The sequence below is a fragment of the Neofelis nebulosa genome, chromosome 5 (genome assembly GCF_028018385.1).
Source record: "Neofelis nebulosa isolate mNeoNeb1 chromosome 5, mNeoNeb1.pri, whole genome shotgun sequence".
NCBI classification, from domain to species: Eukaryota; Metazoa; Chordata; class Mammalia; order Carnivora; family Felidae; genus Neofelis; species Neofelis nebulosa.
This window is the reverse complement of record NC_080786.1, coordinates 87,059,957-87,075,577: the sequence shown is the minus strand read 5'-3', so window position 1 is coordinate 87,075,577 and position 15,621 is coordinate 87,059,957. Positions and strand designations below refer to the sequence as shown.

The 15,621-nt window shown below is 37.0% G+C and overlaps 2 protein-coding genes across 2 annotated transcripts in view; both read left to right on the top strand.

Annotated features, from left to right (window-relative positions):
- The window catches only part of PIGX (phosphatidylinositol glycan anchor biosynthesis class X), a gene marked incomplete at its 5' end in the record, with an annotated part of 31,946 nt that extends 22,180 nt beyond the window's left edge, over positions 1-9,766 (top strand). Inside the window, 3 exons of the mRNA XM_058730971.1 lie at positions 2,820-3,033; positions 5,444-5,544; positions 9,228-9,766. Coding sequence (XP_058586954.1) covers positions 2,820-3,033; positions 5,444-5,544; positions 9,228-9,371 — 459 coding nt within the window. The remainder of the gene's footprint in view (positions 1-2,819; positions 3,034-5,443; positions 5,545-9,227) is intronic.
- Positions 9,767-15,057: 5,291 nt separating this feature from the next.
- The window catches only part of PAK2 (p21 (RAC1) activated kinase 2), a 91,981-nt gene continuing 91,417 nt past the window's right edge, over positions 15,058-15,621 (top strand). Inside the window, exon 1 of the mRNA XM_058730965.1 lies at positions 15,058-15,351. The gene's annotated coding sequence lies outside the window, so the exon portion shown is untranslated. The remainder of the gene's footprint in view (positions 15,352-15,621) is intronic.

The window sequence follows — 15,621 nt, the reverse complement described above, 5'->3', positions numbered from 1 at the left end:
CTTAATAGATTACAATGTAGTATAAGCATAACTTTTATTTGCATTGGGAAGCCAAAGGATTCATTTGATTTGCTTTATTGTGGTGATCAAGAACCAAACCCACAGTATCTGTAAAGAATGGCTGTATTAAATATTAGTTTTTTTGTTTAGTTTAACCTAATTGAATAAGGGAGTCCGTGTGACCTGGCTTTGAATCTTGGCTCCTCTACTTATTCTTTATATTGTTTATTCACTCAGATACTTTGTTTGCTCATTTATATAATAAGGCTAATAGTTCCTACCAGATAGGGTTCTTGTGAAAATTAAAGGAGATAATGTATATAAACCACTTAATGAAATACCTGTCAACATAGTAACTACTCAAAGAAAGATATGTTTATTATTATCATGTCATACATACATAAGATAGATAGAAGGGGTGCCTGGGTGGCTCATCGGTTAAGCATCTGACTTTGGCTCAGGTCATGATCTCACAGCTCGTGAGTTCAAGCCCCGTGTCAGGCTTCGTGCTGACAACTCAGAGCCTGGAGCCTGCTTTCAGATTCTGTGTCTCCCTCTCTCTCTCTATCCCTCCCTCATTTGCTCTGTCTCTCTCTCAAAAATAAATAAACACATTTAAAAAATTTTTTTTAAAGATAGATAGAAAATAAGATGTTCATAAGATAAGACAGAAAATTTTGGGCTGTGTTTTTATTTACACTTAGTTGTATCCAAGGAGAGTTCATTAATAAATTTCTAGCAGGAGGTGTCTAGTAATATTCCTTAGGACTTTGCTCTTGATCCTCCTGGTCAATATTTTTATCCTTAAGTGAAAATACAGAAGACATAGTTACCAAATTCATAAATGTTACATAAATGTTGGTTGACAGGTTGAATTTCAATTAAATCTCAACATCCTGGAAAAAATAGACTGTAGCCAGGAAGATAAAATTTAATAGAGATAAATCTAGGCCCTTCATTTAGTTAGTAATAAGTCAATTATTTGAAAAAATAGTATGGGAGTTTCTTGAATGTTTTTGCAAAATTTTCAAATGAAAGATATAGGGACGAATAGGTGGAACACAGGGTCAGCGAAACTACTTTGTAGGATGCTGTAATGGGAATTTATGTCCTTTTACATTTGTCAAAACACATAGAATCTACAACATAAAGATTGAACCCTAACTTAAATGATGGGCTTTAATTTGTCAAAACCGGCTTATCAATTGTAACAAATGTACCATACTAATGTTAATAGTAGAGAAACCTGTAGGGTGGGGGGTGATACATAGAGATGCTGTATTTTCTGCTCTGTTTTCCTGTAAACCTGAAACTGCTCTGAAAAATAGTCTTAATTTTTAAAAAAAGTACATATATCTTCTATATATGGATATATATCTCACTGAAATAAGGCTGCTAAAATAATCTTACAATTTTTGACTGAAAGTAATATTGCTACTATATACCCTGAGTGTTTCTAAAGGTAACTAATATGATGAATGATTCGGAAACCATATCATGAGAAACCAAGAAAGCTATGAATGTTTCTCTGAGGAAGAGAAAATTTAGTGGAAATGTTTGAGGGACCCTTAGTGAAATAGGGAACAGTTTTATTGTAGGTATTGTAAGCAAGGACAGTTGTGAATGTTATATACCAGAGCATCAAATTTCTACGCATAAAAAAAGAATAACCTAAAAAAAAAAAAAAGAAAAGAATAACCTTTTAACAGTAGATAAAATGAGATGACTTAAAGCAATAAGCTTCCTTTTAGTCATTGAGAGTATTCAAGCAGTGACTGGATCCTTGAACAATGCTCTCATTGGGACAGTGGTTTAATTTGATCACCTTTAAAGTTCATTATGACTCATAAGATTATATAACTCCTTGGCTTTTGCCAGTGAGTTGTTTTTTTCTTATTCCTGTGATAATCAGAGAAGGAAAAACATGTGAAAAAATAAAGTACTTGGTGCTTCCATCAAACAGGAGAATTAGGATGTTTGCCATGATGGGAAGAAGTTAATTCTGTTTTTTTCTATGAGATGTATCTGGGCTTCACATAGAGAATCTAGAGACAAGTTGTATGTGTGTAGGTCTGTACACACACATACACATACACACACACTCACAGATTATGTATAGAGTGCCTATATATGTGTACATATATGTGCATGTGTATATGTGTGTTTATACATAAATGTGTGTGGATGGATATATAATATATACACACACAAACATTATAATTCAGGACTAATTTCGGCAACATATGCATTTTTGCTTTTGGTGTAGAATATCTATTTTAAATTGTTTTTTACCATATTTTTTTAAAGAAGCATTTACTATTTTTCTATTAACTTTTTATACCAAATATGGAAAGAGTGCTGACCTTTGCTTTGACTTCCTGACCACAGTACTCTGTCTTACTCACTGCCATCTTAACTTCTCTGAAGAACAGGAAATTACCAGAATGATAGCAATCATTTCAACCCAATACTGGGTTAACTGTTTTTGTCATAGTTTTCATATTTATTAAATGCTATATTCCCAGAATTTCTCTTTTTTTGGTACCTGTTTTGTCACCCAAGCAAGGTTGATAAAGAAACTACAAATAATTTTTATTATGGGGAAAGTTCACACCCTAGAGTATAATTTCCTCAGTTTACTTTTAGTAAACAAACTTTTAGAGCACATCTTGTGTTTTGCGGATGGCATGGAATGGAAATTGTTTATAAGGGGGGGATTAGACATTTCTGTTCATCTGTATAGCAATCTTCTGGTTTTATTTATTGATCTTCCTCATTCATTTCTTCTTCTGGATTAATATTTGCTGTTTTTTTGACAGGCAGTGATGGTTTCAGAAAATTTTAATATAGAAGCTCCCAATTATTTGTCCAAGGAATCTGAAGTTCTAATTTATGCCAGACAAGATTCACAATGCATCGATTGTTTCCAAGCTTTTTTGCCTGTGCACTACCGCTATCATCGGCCAAATAGTAAAGATGGAGAAACCGTTATTGTGGTCAATAACCCTGATTTACTAATGTATTGTGACCAAGGTGAGGGTTGCAAGTCTTTTCTGAAGGTTGAAAATAAAAGTAAAGATGTGGTGGCAAGTCTGAAGTCAAGGGCAAGGATGACAAAAGCATGTTTCTTTTTTCTTTTTAATTTTTTGATTGTAAAATAAACCATAGATATAGAAAAACTTCACAAATAAATAGTAAATTATTATAAGGCAAATACCCTTGTAATTACCTCCCAGGTAAAGAAATAGAACTTCACCAGTCACCCTAGCAGCAGCTCTGTGTGTCCTGTCTCAATCATTGCTTCCTCCTTTCCTCTAAAACTAATCTACTATCCTGACTTTTAATCACTTCCTTATGTTTCTTTATACTTTTTTTTCACCCAAGTGGGCATTCTTAGAGAATAAAGCTTCATCTTTTCCATTTAAATAAATGTATTACTGTTAAATCTCTTAATTTACAGATTCCTCCTCTTTCCCTTTCTTTTTTTGAAAATTCCCCTTTTGAGGAGCACCTGGCTGGCCCAGTCAGTAGAGCATGAGACTCCTGGTCTCAAGGTTGTGAGTTCAAGTCCCATGTTGGGCATGGAGCCTACTTAAAACAATATAAATAAATAAATAAATAAATAAATAAATAAATAAATAAAAATAAAAGTTAAAATAAAATAAAAATTCACCTGTTGAGAAACCTGGATTTCTCATAGTTGGGGTTGGTGATTACACATTACACTCATGCTGTTCATCTAGCCTCTGTTTCCTGGAAGTTGGCCACTGGCTCCAGATGTGTGATCAGATTCAGCTTTGATTGTTTTGACAAGACTAGAGGTGGTGGTGTGTTCTTGTATGATTAGGCATATAATGTCTAGTGTATTTCTTTTTTCAGCCATTGATCCTCTGTCCCTTTGCTGCTTTCTGTTTCTTCATGCTGATTTGCAGGACTTGCAGCTATTGGTGTTTTGTATCCACTGGCATGGATTTTTGTACTTGGTGGGGATACTTTATCATCTAGTTTTGTTATAAATGTTGGCCATGACTTTTTGGTTTGGGGAATAATTTTTCTCTCTGTTTTACGTTAAAAAATTTTTTTTAAGTTTATTTTATTTTTGAGAGACAGAGCACAACCAGAAGAGGGGCAGAGAGAGAGGGAGACACAGAATCCAAAGCAGGCTCCAGGCTCTGAGCTGTTAGCATAGAGCCCAGTGCAGGGCTCAAACTCATGAACCGTGAGATCATGAGCTGAGTTGAAGTCAGCTGCTCAACCGACTGAACCACGCAGGCATACCAGTTCTTTCTGTTTTTATGTGTGATTTGTGTAAATTAAAACTATGCTTTCCCTATTTGTAGTCTTCCTAGAATCAAGACTTTAAGAAGCTCCTTTCAGATTTTGGCTCTTTGTGTCTCCAAATTTGGGTTGATTGGAATAGTCACAAATTAGTAGCACTAAAGACTGGGAGATTGGAAGTTTTTAATCCTACTCTGCTGCCATCATATTTTTCATGATGAAAAAATAATAAAGTGTTCAATTCTGCTAAATTTGTTCATCCAGCCTAGCTTACTTTCTTTTAATTACTCTAAAGTTTGAAAAAGTGCCCTTTTTAAAAAATATTTATTTATTTTTGAGAGAGAGTATGAGAGTGGGCAAGAGCACATGTATGGGGAAGAGGCAGAGAGAGCATGGACAGAGGATCCAAAGTGGGCTGCATGCTGACAGCAGAGAGCCCGATGTGGGGCTCAAACTCATGAACTGTGAGATCATGACCTGAGCTGAACTCAACCAACTGAGCCACACAGCTGCCCCGAAAAAGTGCCCTCTCTTGAGAGAGCATCTAGGATTCTGGTATTGTTCATTGTTTTTGTTTGTTTGTTTGTTTTTAGTCTGAATGCTCTTTTATATGGGCTTGTTTACTCAATGGAAATTTTTTTGGTTATATGCTTAGTATCTATTCATTTTTCTGAATATATGTTATACTTCAAAAAAATTTTTAATATTTATTTATTTATAAATTTTATTTTAGATTGAATGGAGGAGAGGGGCAGAGGGAGAAAGAGAGAATTCCAAGCAGGTTCCATGCTCAGCACAGAGCCCGTTGTGGGCTTCGATCCCATGACCCTGGGATCATGACCAGAGCCAAATCAAGAGTTGAACGCTCAACCAACTGAGCCGCCCAGGTGCCCCTACATTAAATTTTTAAAATGTGGTACCTACTGTAATGGGATTTGTTAAGAAGTCATGCTTAACTTCTGCACAGTCTTAGTAATTTTGTAATTCCTTAGCATCCATGTAGAGCAGGCTGCTAAAATAAAACAGCATGTGATAGATGGATTCAGGTCATGTACATTGTGTATTAAAAGTTTGAATACTGATATCTCAACATGAAAGACTGGCCTCACCTCTATCTAGTCCAGATGCAGGTTTTCTGATATAATGTTCTACCATTTCTTCTCAGAGTTTCCAATTTTGAAATGCTGGGCTCAGTCAGAAGTGGCCGCTCCTTGTGCTTTGAAGAGTAAGGATATCTGCCAATGGAACAATATGAAATATAAACCAGTGAGTTAATAGTTTATGTTGTTTTTAGATCATGCTGCCTCATTTAAAACTCATAATGTTTCTGCCACATTTAAAGGATTAGCATTTTATATTCTACCATAGAAAGCTGTGTTTGGTTGTTCTCAATGTTTCTTTGCTACTAGTGGCAACAGTGGTTCCTCATTAGAGCCAGAATCATTTAATTTGGGGGCCAGATATTAACGTTAGTTCCATGCCTCATTGGTCCAGAGTTTAAGTATAACTAATATGCTTTTTTTTTTAATGTTTATTTATTTGGAGAGAAAAGGGGGAAAGGGGGGGAGAGAGAGAGAGAGAGAGAGAGAGAGAGATCAAGTGGGGGAAGGGCAGAGAGAGAGAGAGAGAGAGACAGAATCCTAAGCAGGCTCTGTGCTCTGTCAGCACAGAGCCCAATGTGGGGCTCGAACTCACGAACCGTGAGGTCATGACCTGAGCCAAATCAGGAGTTGGATGCTTAACTGACTGAGCCACCCAGTTGCCCCCCCCCCTTTTTTAATGTTTATTTTGAAAGAGATGGAGAGAGAGACCCAAAATTATAAGATTTATTAATTTTTAAACAACAAAATGAGTTAATTTCACTATATTGCACAGAACAAGTGAAAAAAGGAAAATAAGACTCAAAGTAGTATTTCAACTGTGATAAAGTTTTAGATCATTGTATTGCAATTTGTATATCTAAATCTAGGTCGTTGCTGGCCATTTTTATAGTTTTGACCTCCCAACTTGATTTCAGCTAATAAATTAGGTTAAGTATTCATACTTCATTAACTTTGGCTTTGTCTAAGGAGTGTACAGTTTTCTATTTACCTTTAGTTAACATGGTCTACTTCTTTCCTCTCTTCGGAGTGAGTAGTTTTATATAATCCATCTCTTTTCTTTCTCTCTTTTTTTTTTTTTTTCCTGTCCTTTCCTTCCTCTTTTATGGGCTGCATTTTAACTGATGGTTGTAATAACTGTGTTTCTCTTTGTCTCTAATTCTCTTTAAGGCCTGCTTGCTTTGGTTGAGTAGCACAATCTGTGCCATCGTTTTCACAATTTACTTTTACAAGGAGTCAAATGGATTTGCAACCGAAGTAAAGTAAATTTAAAATATTAGGTAGCCTGTGAGTCAGATAAACATAAAGCAGATTTGTTCATATGTTCAATTGTGGATATTTAAATTTGAAGTATTTTCCTTGGAGTTGTGCTTTGAAGTCTGTCTACCAGCTAGCTGAGAAAATAACTACTTAGAGTGCAGGCTTACTGCAAAGCACTGCTATTTTGTTGTGGAGAACTCTCTTAGAACTGACAGTTGGTGAGATGCATGACTGTGCCAATATCTTTTGCAATGTAGAGTTGCTTTTGAGTAGATTTCCATTACCATATGGAACCCAAATTTTTTTTCAAACTCTAAAATATATCTGGAGCATTACATTTGATTTTTTAAATGTGAATTAAGAGTATAATCAGTGTTTATTTATGATTTATTAATTTAAGGGGCACCTGGGTGGCTCAGTCAGTTGAGCGCCGGCTTCAGCTCAGGTCATAATCTCACAGTTCATAAGTTTGAGTCCGCATCGGGCTCTGTGTTGACAGCTCAGAGTCTGTAGCTTGCTTTGGATCCTCTGTCTCCCTCCCTCTCTGCTCCTCCCTTGCTCATGCTCTGCCTTTCTCTCTCTCAAAAATAAAATAAACATTAAAAAAATTAAAATATTGGTAGTGTGTTGGGAATGTAAGCTGGTGCAGCCACTCTGGAAAACAGTATGGAGGTTCCTCAAAAAACTAAAAACAGAACTACCCTACGACCCAGCAATTGCACTACTAGGCATTTATCCAAGGGATTCAGGTGTGCTGTTTCGAAGGGACACATGCACCCCAATAATTTATAGCAGCACTATCAACAATAGCCAAAGTATGGAAAGAGCCCAAATGTCCATTGATGGATGGATGGATAAAGAAGATGTGGTGTAGGGGCGCCTGGGTGGCGCAGTCGGTTAAGCGTCCGACTTCAGCCAGGTCACGATCTCGCGGTCCGTGAGTTCGAGCCCCGCGTCAGGCTCTGGGCTGATGGCTCGGAGCCTGGAGCCTGTTTCCGATTCTGTGTCTCCCTCTCTCTCTGCCCCTCCCCCGTTCATGCTCTGTCTCTCTCTGTCCCAAAAATAAATAAAAAATGTTGAAAAAAAAATTAAAAAAAAAAAAAAAAAAGATGTGGTGTGTATATATATATATATATATATATATATATATATATACATACATACATACATTGGAGGTATATATATACTTGGCAATCAAAAAGAATGAAATCTTGCCATTTACAACTACATGGATGGAACTGGAGGGTATTATGCTAAGTGAAATTAGTCAGAGAAAGACAAAAATCCTATGACTTCACTCATATGAAGACTTTAAGAGACAAAACAGATGAACATAAGGCAAGGGTAACAAAAATAATATAAAAACAGGGAGGGGGACAAAACATAAGAGACTCATAAATATGGAGAACAAACAGAGGGTTACTGGAGGGTTGTGGGAGGGGGGAAGGGTTAAATGGGTAAGGGGCATTAGGGAATCTACTCCTGAAATCATTGTTGTACTATATGCTAACTAATTTGGATGTAAATTTAAAAAAATAAATAAATAAAATGCAGTTCAAACTTCAAAAAAAATATTGGTAGTGTGCATTGCTACAAAATAAGTAATTACCTTATTAAAACATTTTGAATTCAGTTCTTTTAGACCATGTAACTTGAAATAAGAGGTCATAATTAAGCCCTTTGAATGTGTGTGTGTGTGTGTGTGTGTGTGTGTGTGTGTGTGTGCATGTGTGTGTGTTAGTATTGCTTGTTTATATATACCAGAAAAATAGGTGACCATTACTACAATGGTGATCTATACACTAAGGCTTGTTGGTTTAAGACACCATTTTTTTGGTAGGGTGGCTTTGTTACAGATTATGTTGGTAACTTTTTTTTAATGTGAAGTTATAATCCAGATATTTATAAAAAGAAACCAAAAATAAAAGTATTCCCAAGGTACCTAAATTTTAATATTTTTAAAAACTATTTTAACCTATAAAATTTACTAGAGTTTCTAATTGAACCTCTTTATCTTCAAAACTAAATAGAAAATAGAAACTAAGTTGAACATAGGACTTTTGTATTACAGGTTAGTAGGACAACAGATTTGATGTTGTACCAATAAAAGACCCATTCAATTGTGTAATTTGTGAATAACAGACTTTTAAAAGCTATTTTGGTGGAAGAAACAAAAAAACAGGAGTAAATGCATACTTAGCTTTATTGTTTTAATGTTTTTTCTTTAGGGCTTTAACTGTGAGAGAATTCTGTATTCTAATAGGAAACAGAGTAAGAGGAAGTAAATGTTTATATTGATTACAGAGGTGATGATGGGAGATAGCATCTGCAGAAAGCAGAAAAAGTCAAAACTAAGGAGAATTTAAGGATTATTGTGGGGATTGAGTCTGATTCTGTTATATTAAATAAAATGTTGAATACAAAAGAATCACTCAAATAGTAATGTTACATGTAGTGTAGCACTGGCTGGAAGATATTTAAAAGAAACAAATTAAATCAAAAAATTAAAGAAATTGTGGTTTCACCTTAAGGTGTGCATTTTAAATATCTCTAACTTCTCTTTCTTTCTCTCTCTCTCTTTCTCTATAGGTATATAAGAATGTGACTCTACAGGTTCCAGTGGGACTGACTATACATACCTCTTTAGTATGTTCTGTCACTCTGCTCATTACCATCCTGTGTTCTACTTTGATCCTTGTGGCTGTTTTCAAATATGGCCATTTCTCCCTATAAGTTTTACCGAGTTAAGTGCTTTCCATAAACCTAAAAAAGACCTATTTACTTGTGACTAGAAGTGTTCTTCTAGAATTATGTCACTATTTTTGTCTTCATTTATGACTAAAATTATGTCTACTAGAGGAAATTTTGGATCATTTTCAACTAATTCCAAAATTTAGTGCTCTGTTGTATAGACCTTTGGTAATCTTCAAGCTAGTGCCAATAGAGGAAACTTAGTTTCGTTAAATTAATATTTATTTTGTGAGAAGTGATTTTATCTTCATTTCTTTTACAAAAATGGGTACTTTATGTATTAGAGACAAATTATTCTCATTGTGAATAGAAACATTTAAATTTCAGCTAAAAATTGAGAAAATCATTATAAATAAGAATAAAATATTTTGGATGAATCAGTTTATTTAAACGTAAATTTTATGAGAATATTAAAGTTACTTATCCAGAGTTTAAAGAAAATAAAGTAGGAGAGCTAAGAAATTATTAATATCAAAATTGATTATTCCTTAAAGCAATTCCACACTTCTTTTATATTTTATTATACTCTTCTGAGTATATGAATTTACAAAGGGCTTAATGAAACTACGTACTAAGATTTAGTTTTGATTTAATACTGAATTTGTCAAGAAGACAATTCAGATTGTCATTTTAAAGAGTATATTTTATTAAGTTGTACCTGTACAAAAAATCTTTTTTGCATCTTCACTGATTTTTTTTAAACAAAAGCTCTTGATGTACTGTTTTTCTTGGGAAAAAAAGTAGAAAATAAAGTAAGTGCCATAAGCTAGTTAAAAAATAAAAAAGGCAAGCATGTTCTTCTGTTTATTTAGGGCAGTGCATTTAGGACAAGCATATTCCGAAACAGAAGCCAATAAACCAGGGTATGTTGGCAATGTTTGTTTTATATTGAGTAATGGAATGATAAACATTTATATATATCACTGCTTAATTTCCTAAAACATTCTGGTGTTTTTATAGGAATAAATCTTTTGTATTTTGACATGTATGACTTGACCAGTCAAAATAGTTCTTTTTAAAGGTGTGTTTAAGAACTTAAATATTGAAAAAAGCAACCAAGTGCCATAAAACAGAAATATTAGAGATCGATAAAATTTCAACCCGGTCTAATTTTATACTTGTTTAATGTTTTCTTATAAGAAAGAACTCCATGCTTTTTACAAGCATTTCTTTCATACTGGGATTTATATAGTGGCATTGAAGTAAAATTATATGTCAGTCAAAATTCAGTAACATCAACAGACAACATTTTGAAATATGGAGAGGGGAACATGGTACCTCTTAAGAGTATATGTGGAGTAGAGGGCAGAGTGTACATATATCTTTATTTTCTTTTGCATATTAGCACCAAGTTTCATCAGTATTTAAACAAGTTTTCAAGTTAATATTTGAGATGGTGGTTTGGAACATGATTCAGCCACTTACGTATTTATACAGGTATTCAGAAGTGTAATAAAAATGTGAAAGGAAGTGAAGAGTACTTTCATATGACTCTTCTTGCCTAATAAGTGGTTGCTAATGACATTACTTTTGATACAGTGGAACATTTCTGGTTTTGAACTCTTTATATTATCTTCTTTGGATGCTTAAAAAATGAGTAAGCACTTTATTTTTTGTAATTAAAAAAAATTTTTTAAATTAAGCTCTATTCCCAAGGTGGGGCTTGAACTGAGGTTGAGAGTCACATGCTCTGTCTACTGAGCCAGCTAGGTACCCCTAAGCACTTTATTTTATTTATTTGTTTGTTTGTTTGTTTTTATTTTTGAGAGAGTGAGTGAGAGTATAAGAGGAGCAGAGGGAGGGAGAGAGAGAATTGCAAGCAGGCTGTGTGCTGTCAGTGCAGAGTCCAACAGGGGGCTCAGTCTCATGACCTGCAAGATCATAACCTGAGCTGAAATCAAGAGTCAGAAGCTTAACCATCAGAGCCACCCAGGAGCCCCTAAGCACTTTACTTTTGTAATCAGTTTTGTAATTCAGTGTATGGTCTTTTTTGTTTAAAGCTAGGAAAATAGGTACTGTCCTATTGGTCATTCTGTTCCAGTATCTGCTCCACTTTTATGGTTTAGTTTTCTTAAAGTAGTATGTTCTTTTGGATGAACCTAACAGAGACGTGGGTTACCTCAACTGAGGGTGGTGATGGGGCAGAGATTATTTGAGTGTGTGTGTGTGTGTGTGTGTGTGTGTGTGTGTGTGTGTGTATCTAAGCCACTCTACCAAGAATTTACATTATTTAGCTAGATCTCAGGGAAGATGGTATAATATATGACTTGGGAACTGGAAAGATCTATGGCAGCTCTTAATGATTTCAGAATATAATGAGTTTAAGGACTGTTCTAGTAAGATATTCTATTTCAAGCTACTCACCTATATTTTCATAATTAGTGCTTATTGGTAAGATGAGATAAATTAGAGGTGACCAATACCTATCTGCATTATCCTCCAAACTTACAAAATATTCGTTTGGCAGGTTGTTGAATGTAGAGTTGAGAGAATGAAATAATGTGGATTAAGTATGTTCTTCAGGATCATCCTAACCAGTGATGGGATGAGTAGGTTTAGCTATCTACCTGATTTGCATCTTAGACCTTACTTCTAGAATCTGTTTCCTCCTGAAGTGTGTCTTTTTAATGAGTTCCTTTAGTAGGTCCCTGTTGTTGACAACATCTTTTTTTTTTTTTTTTTTTTTTTAGTTTAAGTATAGTTCACACACAATGTTACAGTTAGTTTCAGGTATACAACACAGCTATTCCACAAGTCTATATTTTATGCTATGCTCACAAGTATAGGTACCATTGTCGCAATACAATGCTATTACAATACCAGCAACCTTTTTGTTTGATGATATCTGTATTTTACCCTCATATGACCAATAATTTTGCTACACATACACTTCTAAGGTTGGTTATTTTATCTTGGTGTAATATTTTGGTCATCTTGGTAAATATTTTTCCATTGTCAACTGGTACACATTGTTGCAGTTGAGAAATCTTCAGAAGTTCAATAGTTATTTCTTTGTAGGGTAGGTCTTTTCTTTCTAGTTGCTTTATTTTTGGTATTCTCCAGTTTCATATTGACATGTTTGAAAAGATGTCTTTTCTTTACCCTGGTTGGGCTTCACTTTGCTTCCTGAATCTAAAGGATCTTGTCTTTATTCAGTTCAGGAAAATTCTTGGCCATTATCTCATTATATACTGCCTCTTTTGTCTTCTCTCAGAGTTCTTGCTAAGCATATGATAGACCTTCACAATCCATCCCCATGTCTCTTGATCTTTCTTTCATATTTCCCTTGTCTCTGGGCTATTCTCCATAATTTCTTTAGATCTATGGTCCAGTTTAGTAATTCTCTCTTCAATATATAATCTGCTATTTAACTGAAACATTGGCTTTGATTTCAATTATTAAATTCTTTATTTTTAGAAGTTCTACTTGGTTACTTCTCAAAATTGCCTGGTCACTTTTAAAAAAATACTATTTTGTTTCGGGGCACCTGAGTAGCTCAGTCATTTGAGTGTCTGACTTCAGCTCAGATCATGATCTCATGGTCCATGCGTTCAAGCTCAGCATCAGGCTTGCTGCTGTCAGCGTAGAGCCCACATTGAATCCTCTGTTCCCCTCCCCATCTTGCATGCTCTCTCTGAAAAATAAACATTAAATAAATAGTATCTTGTTTCTTGCTCCTGTATTATTTTGTTTAATCAGTTTAATAAACTCATTGTCTATTCTGTAACCAATAATTCGACTCTCTAAAGTTCAGACTTCATTATTTTGTTCACAGTTTCTGCTGATTCACTTATGGTGCCTTATTTTCTCAGGTATATTGTAGTTATATTTTGGGTGCTCATATTTAGCTTTTGAAATCCTGTTTATCTTTGGGAATCCTTTGAGTCCTGGGTTAAGAGTGAACCTGTGTGGTGAGGATTTGTATTTGTTTCTTCCAGGCCTCCAAGCACTACCAGCCTGGGACCACTTTCTTGTCCTGAGGTTTCCTGGACAGTATAGGTAATGTCAGTTTGAACTTTCAAACACATGTGAGGGAAAGTTTCTGGTTTTGAATTCTAAAGAGAAATTGTTTCCCCCTCCATACCAAGTCCAGACAAACATACTAATGTCTGCTTGTCTCCCAGGGCTGGTGCAGGGGATATTTTTTATCCTCAGTCTATTCTTGGAGGGCATAGCCCTTTGAGTTTCCCAGTCTTATGCAGGATCAATGTCCCAGCTCTTTGTACAGCCCAAGGCCTTGTCTTTGCTCTTCTGTCCAGCCAGTAAAAAAACCAAAACAAACAAACAAAAAACAAAAACAACCCAGAAACAAACAAACAAAAAACCATTTTCTGAGATAAGTATATACCCTCAACACAACCATAGCTTCACTGTCCTGCTTACTACTCAGGTTTTTTGCTGTCTCTTTGGGTTGAGTGTGGGGTTTGGAAGACTGTCAGAGGTATTCCTCCTCCTTTCTTGAAAGCTTAGTTATGCCTTCGAAAGGATGTTCTATTTTATCCAGCATTTCGGTGTGTTTAATAATGGGGCTGTTTTTCAGGTTATCTAATAATAGTGTGCCATATTGGTCTTTGATTCCTTTCTCTCTATATCAGTTTGTATTCTACATGTATAGATAAACACAGTCTAGCTACCTTTTTCCAGTTCTGCTTTCTTAGTATCAGTCATGATTACAGACTTTCTAGTTTATTTCCTTCTATTCTTGCATCTATATACTCCATTCGCCACATAGCAATCTAGTGATCTGAAAATGTAAGCCAGATAAAATCACTTCCCTGCTTAAAACTCTTTAGTAGCTTCTTGGAATGAATCCAAATTCTTTAGCATGGCATTCAAGATTCTTCTTGACCTGAATCTTGTCTACTCTACTGTTTTATCACAGTACATTACTCTTCTTGCTCTAAGCTCAAGCTATACAGGTCTTCATAACTGACCATAGCAAGTCCTTTTCTTCCTCCTGCCTATAATGCTTTCTCCTAGGGGCTTTTCATAGCTCTCTCCTGTTCTCAGCTTAAATGCCCCCTCCTTAAAGATGCTTTCTCTGGCCACCAGATCCAAAGTAATCTCCCCAGTTGTCTCCTCATACCAGATATCACTAGTTTAATAATTGTGCTTGCATATTTGTAAGCTGCACAAAGGCAAAGTGACTCATGTTCACCCTTGTATCCCTGATACATTTTAGATGCTCAAATGTTTGTAGAGTTACTGAATACAATGATGAGCTCCACTGTGGATAAAACATGAAGGCCTTGATTTCAAGGAGATGGGACTTATTTTAGCAGCAAGACATAGTAAGAGTTTGTAAGTAAAATGCAAATGGGTAATGGATGAGTTCCCAGAAACAAATGTTCTGGAGCAGGTTTATGTAACAGCAGTGTCAGTCAGCATCTTTGGTTGGCACAGACCTGACTGGAGACCATGCTAAGTTAAACGAGGAACTGGCTCTCCTTCTCAGTTTAAAGAATATTCCCTAAACCCCGTCCCCAAAAAAAAGAAAGAGAAAGGCGAGAAAAGCAGACTGTACGTCTCCAAACTACGAGTCCCAGCAGCCCCGGGCGAGCCCGCCCAGCGGGAGGTGGTGCCGGTCTCCACCCCGTGGAGCTCGGTGCTTGGGCCGGCGAGGGGGCGGAGTTCTGGCCCCGCCCCTACCCGCTCCCCGCCGTCGCCCTCCCCCAGGGTTGTGGCCACGCGCAGCGGCGGCGGTTGTTCCGCTTCCCCTCTGGCCCGGGCCGTCGCCATTGCCGAAGGCTCCCTGCCCTCCCCTCCCGGCGCCCGCGGGGCTCGGCTGCCGCTCGGCCTTGCGGTAGCAGCGGCTGCGCTCCAGCGCGGCTTGTCTTCCCGCCCCGCTTCCCCCTCCCTCCCCGCCTGCCCTGCGCCTTGCGCTTGCCCGGGGCGGTTCCAGAGCCCGCCGGGAGCTCGGACCGAGGCGCCTCGCTGGGGCGGGGACCTTCCCTCGCCTGGGGTAAGTGTGCAGGCGGGCCGGGACGCGGGCCGTCGCTCTCTTCCTCCTTCTTTCTCCGCGGCCTGGCCGGCGCCAGCGGCCCGCGGCAGCCTACCTGCTCGGAGCAGCGCCGGGGCAGCCGCCACCTGCGTGCCTGGAGCCGTGGCTCCCGGGGCGGTGGCTCATTGTCTGCTCCCTAGGGCTGTTTTCTTCGGCTTCAGCCCGAAATGGGAAGCTTGCTGGGCTGGCGAAGTCTGACTCTTCCTGGACCCAACCCTGCCCAGGGCCGTG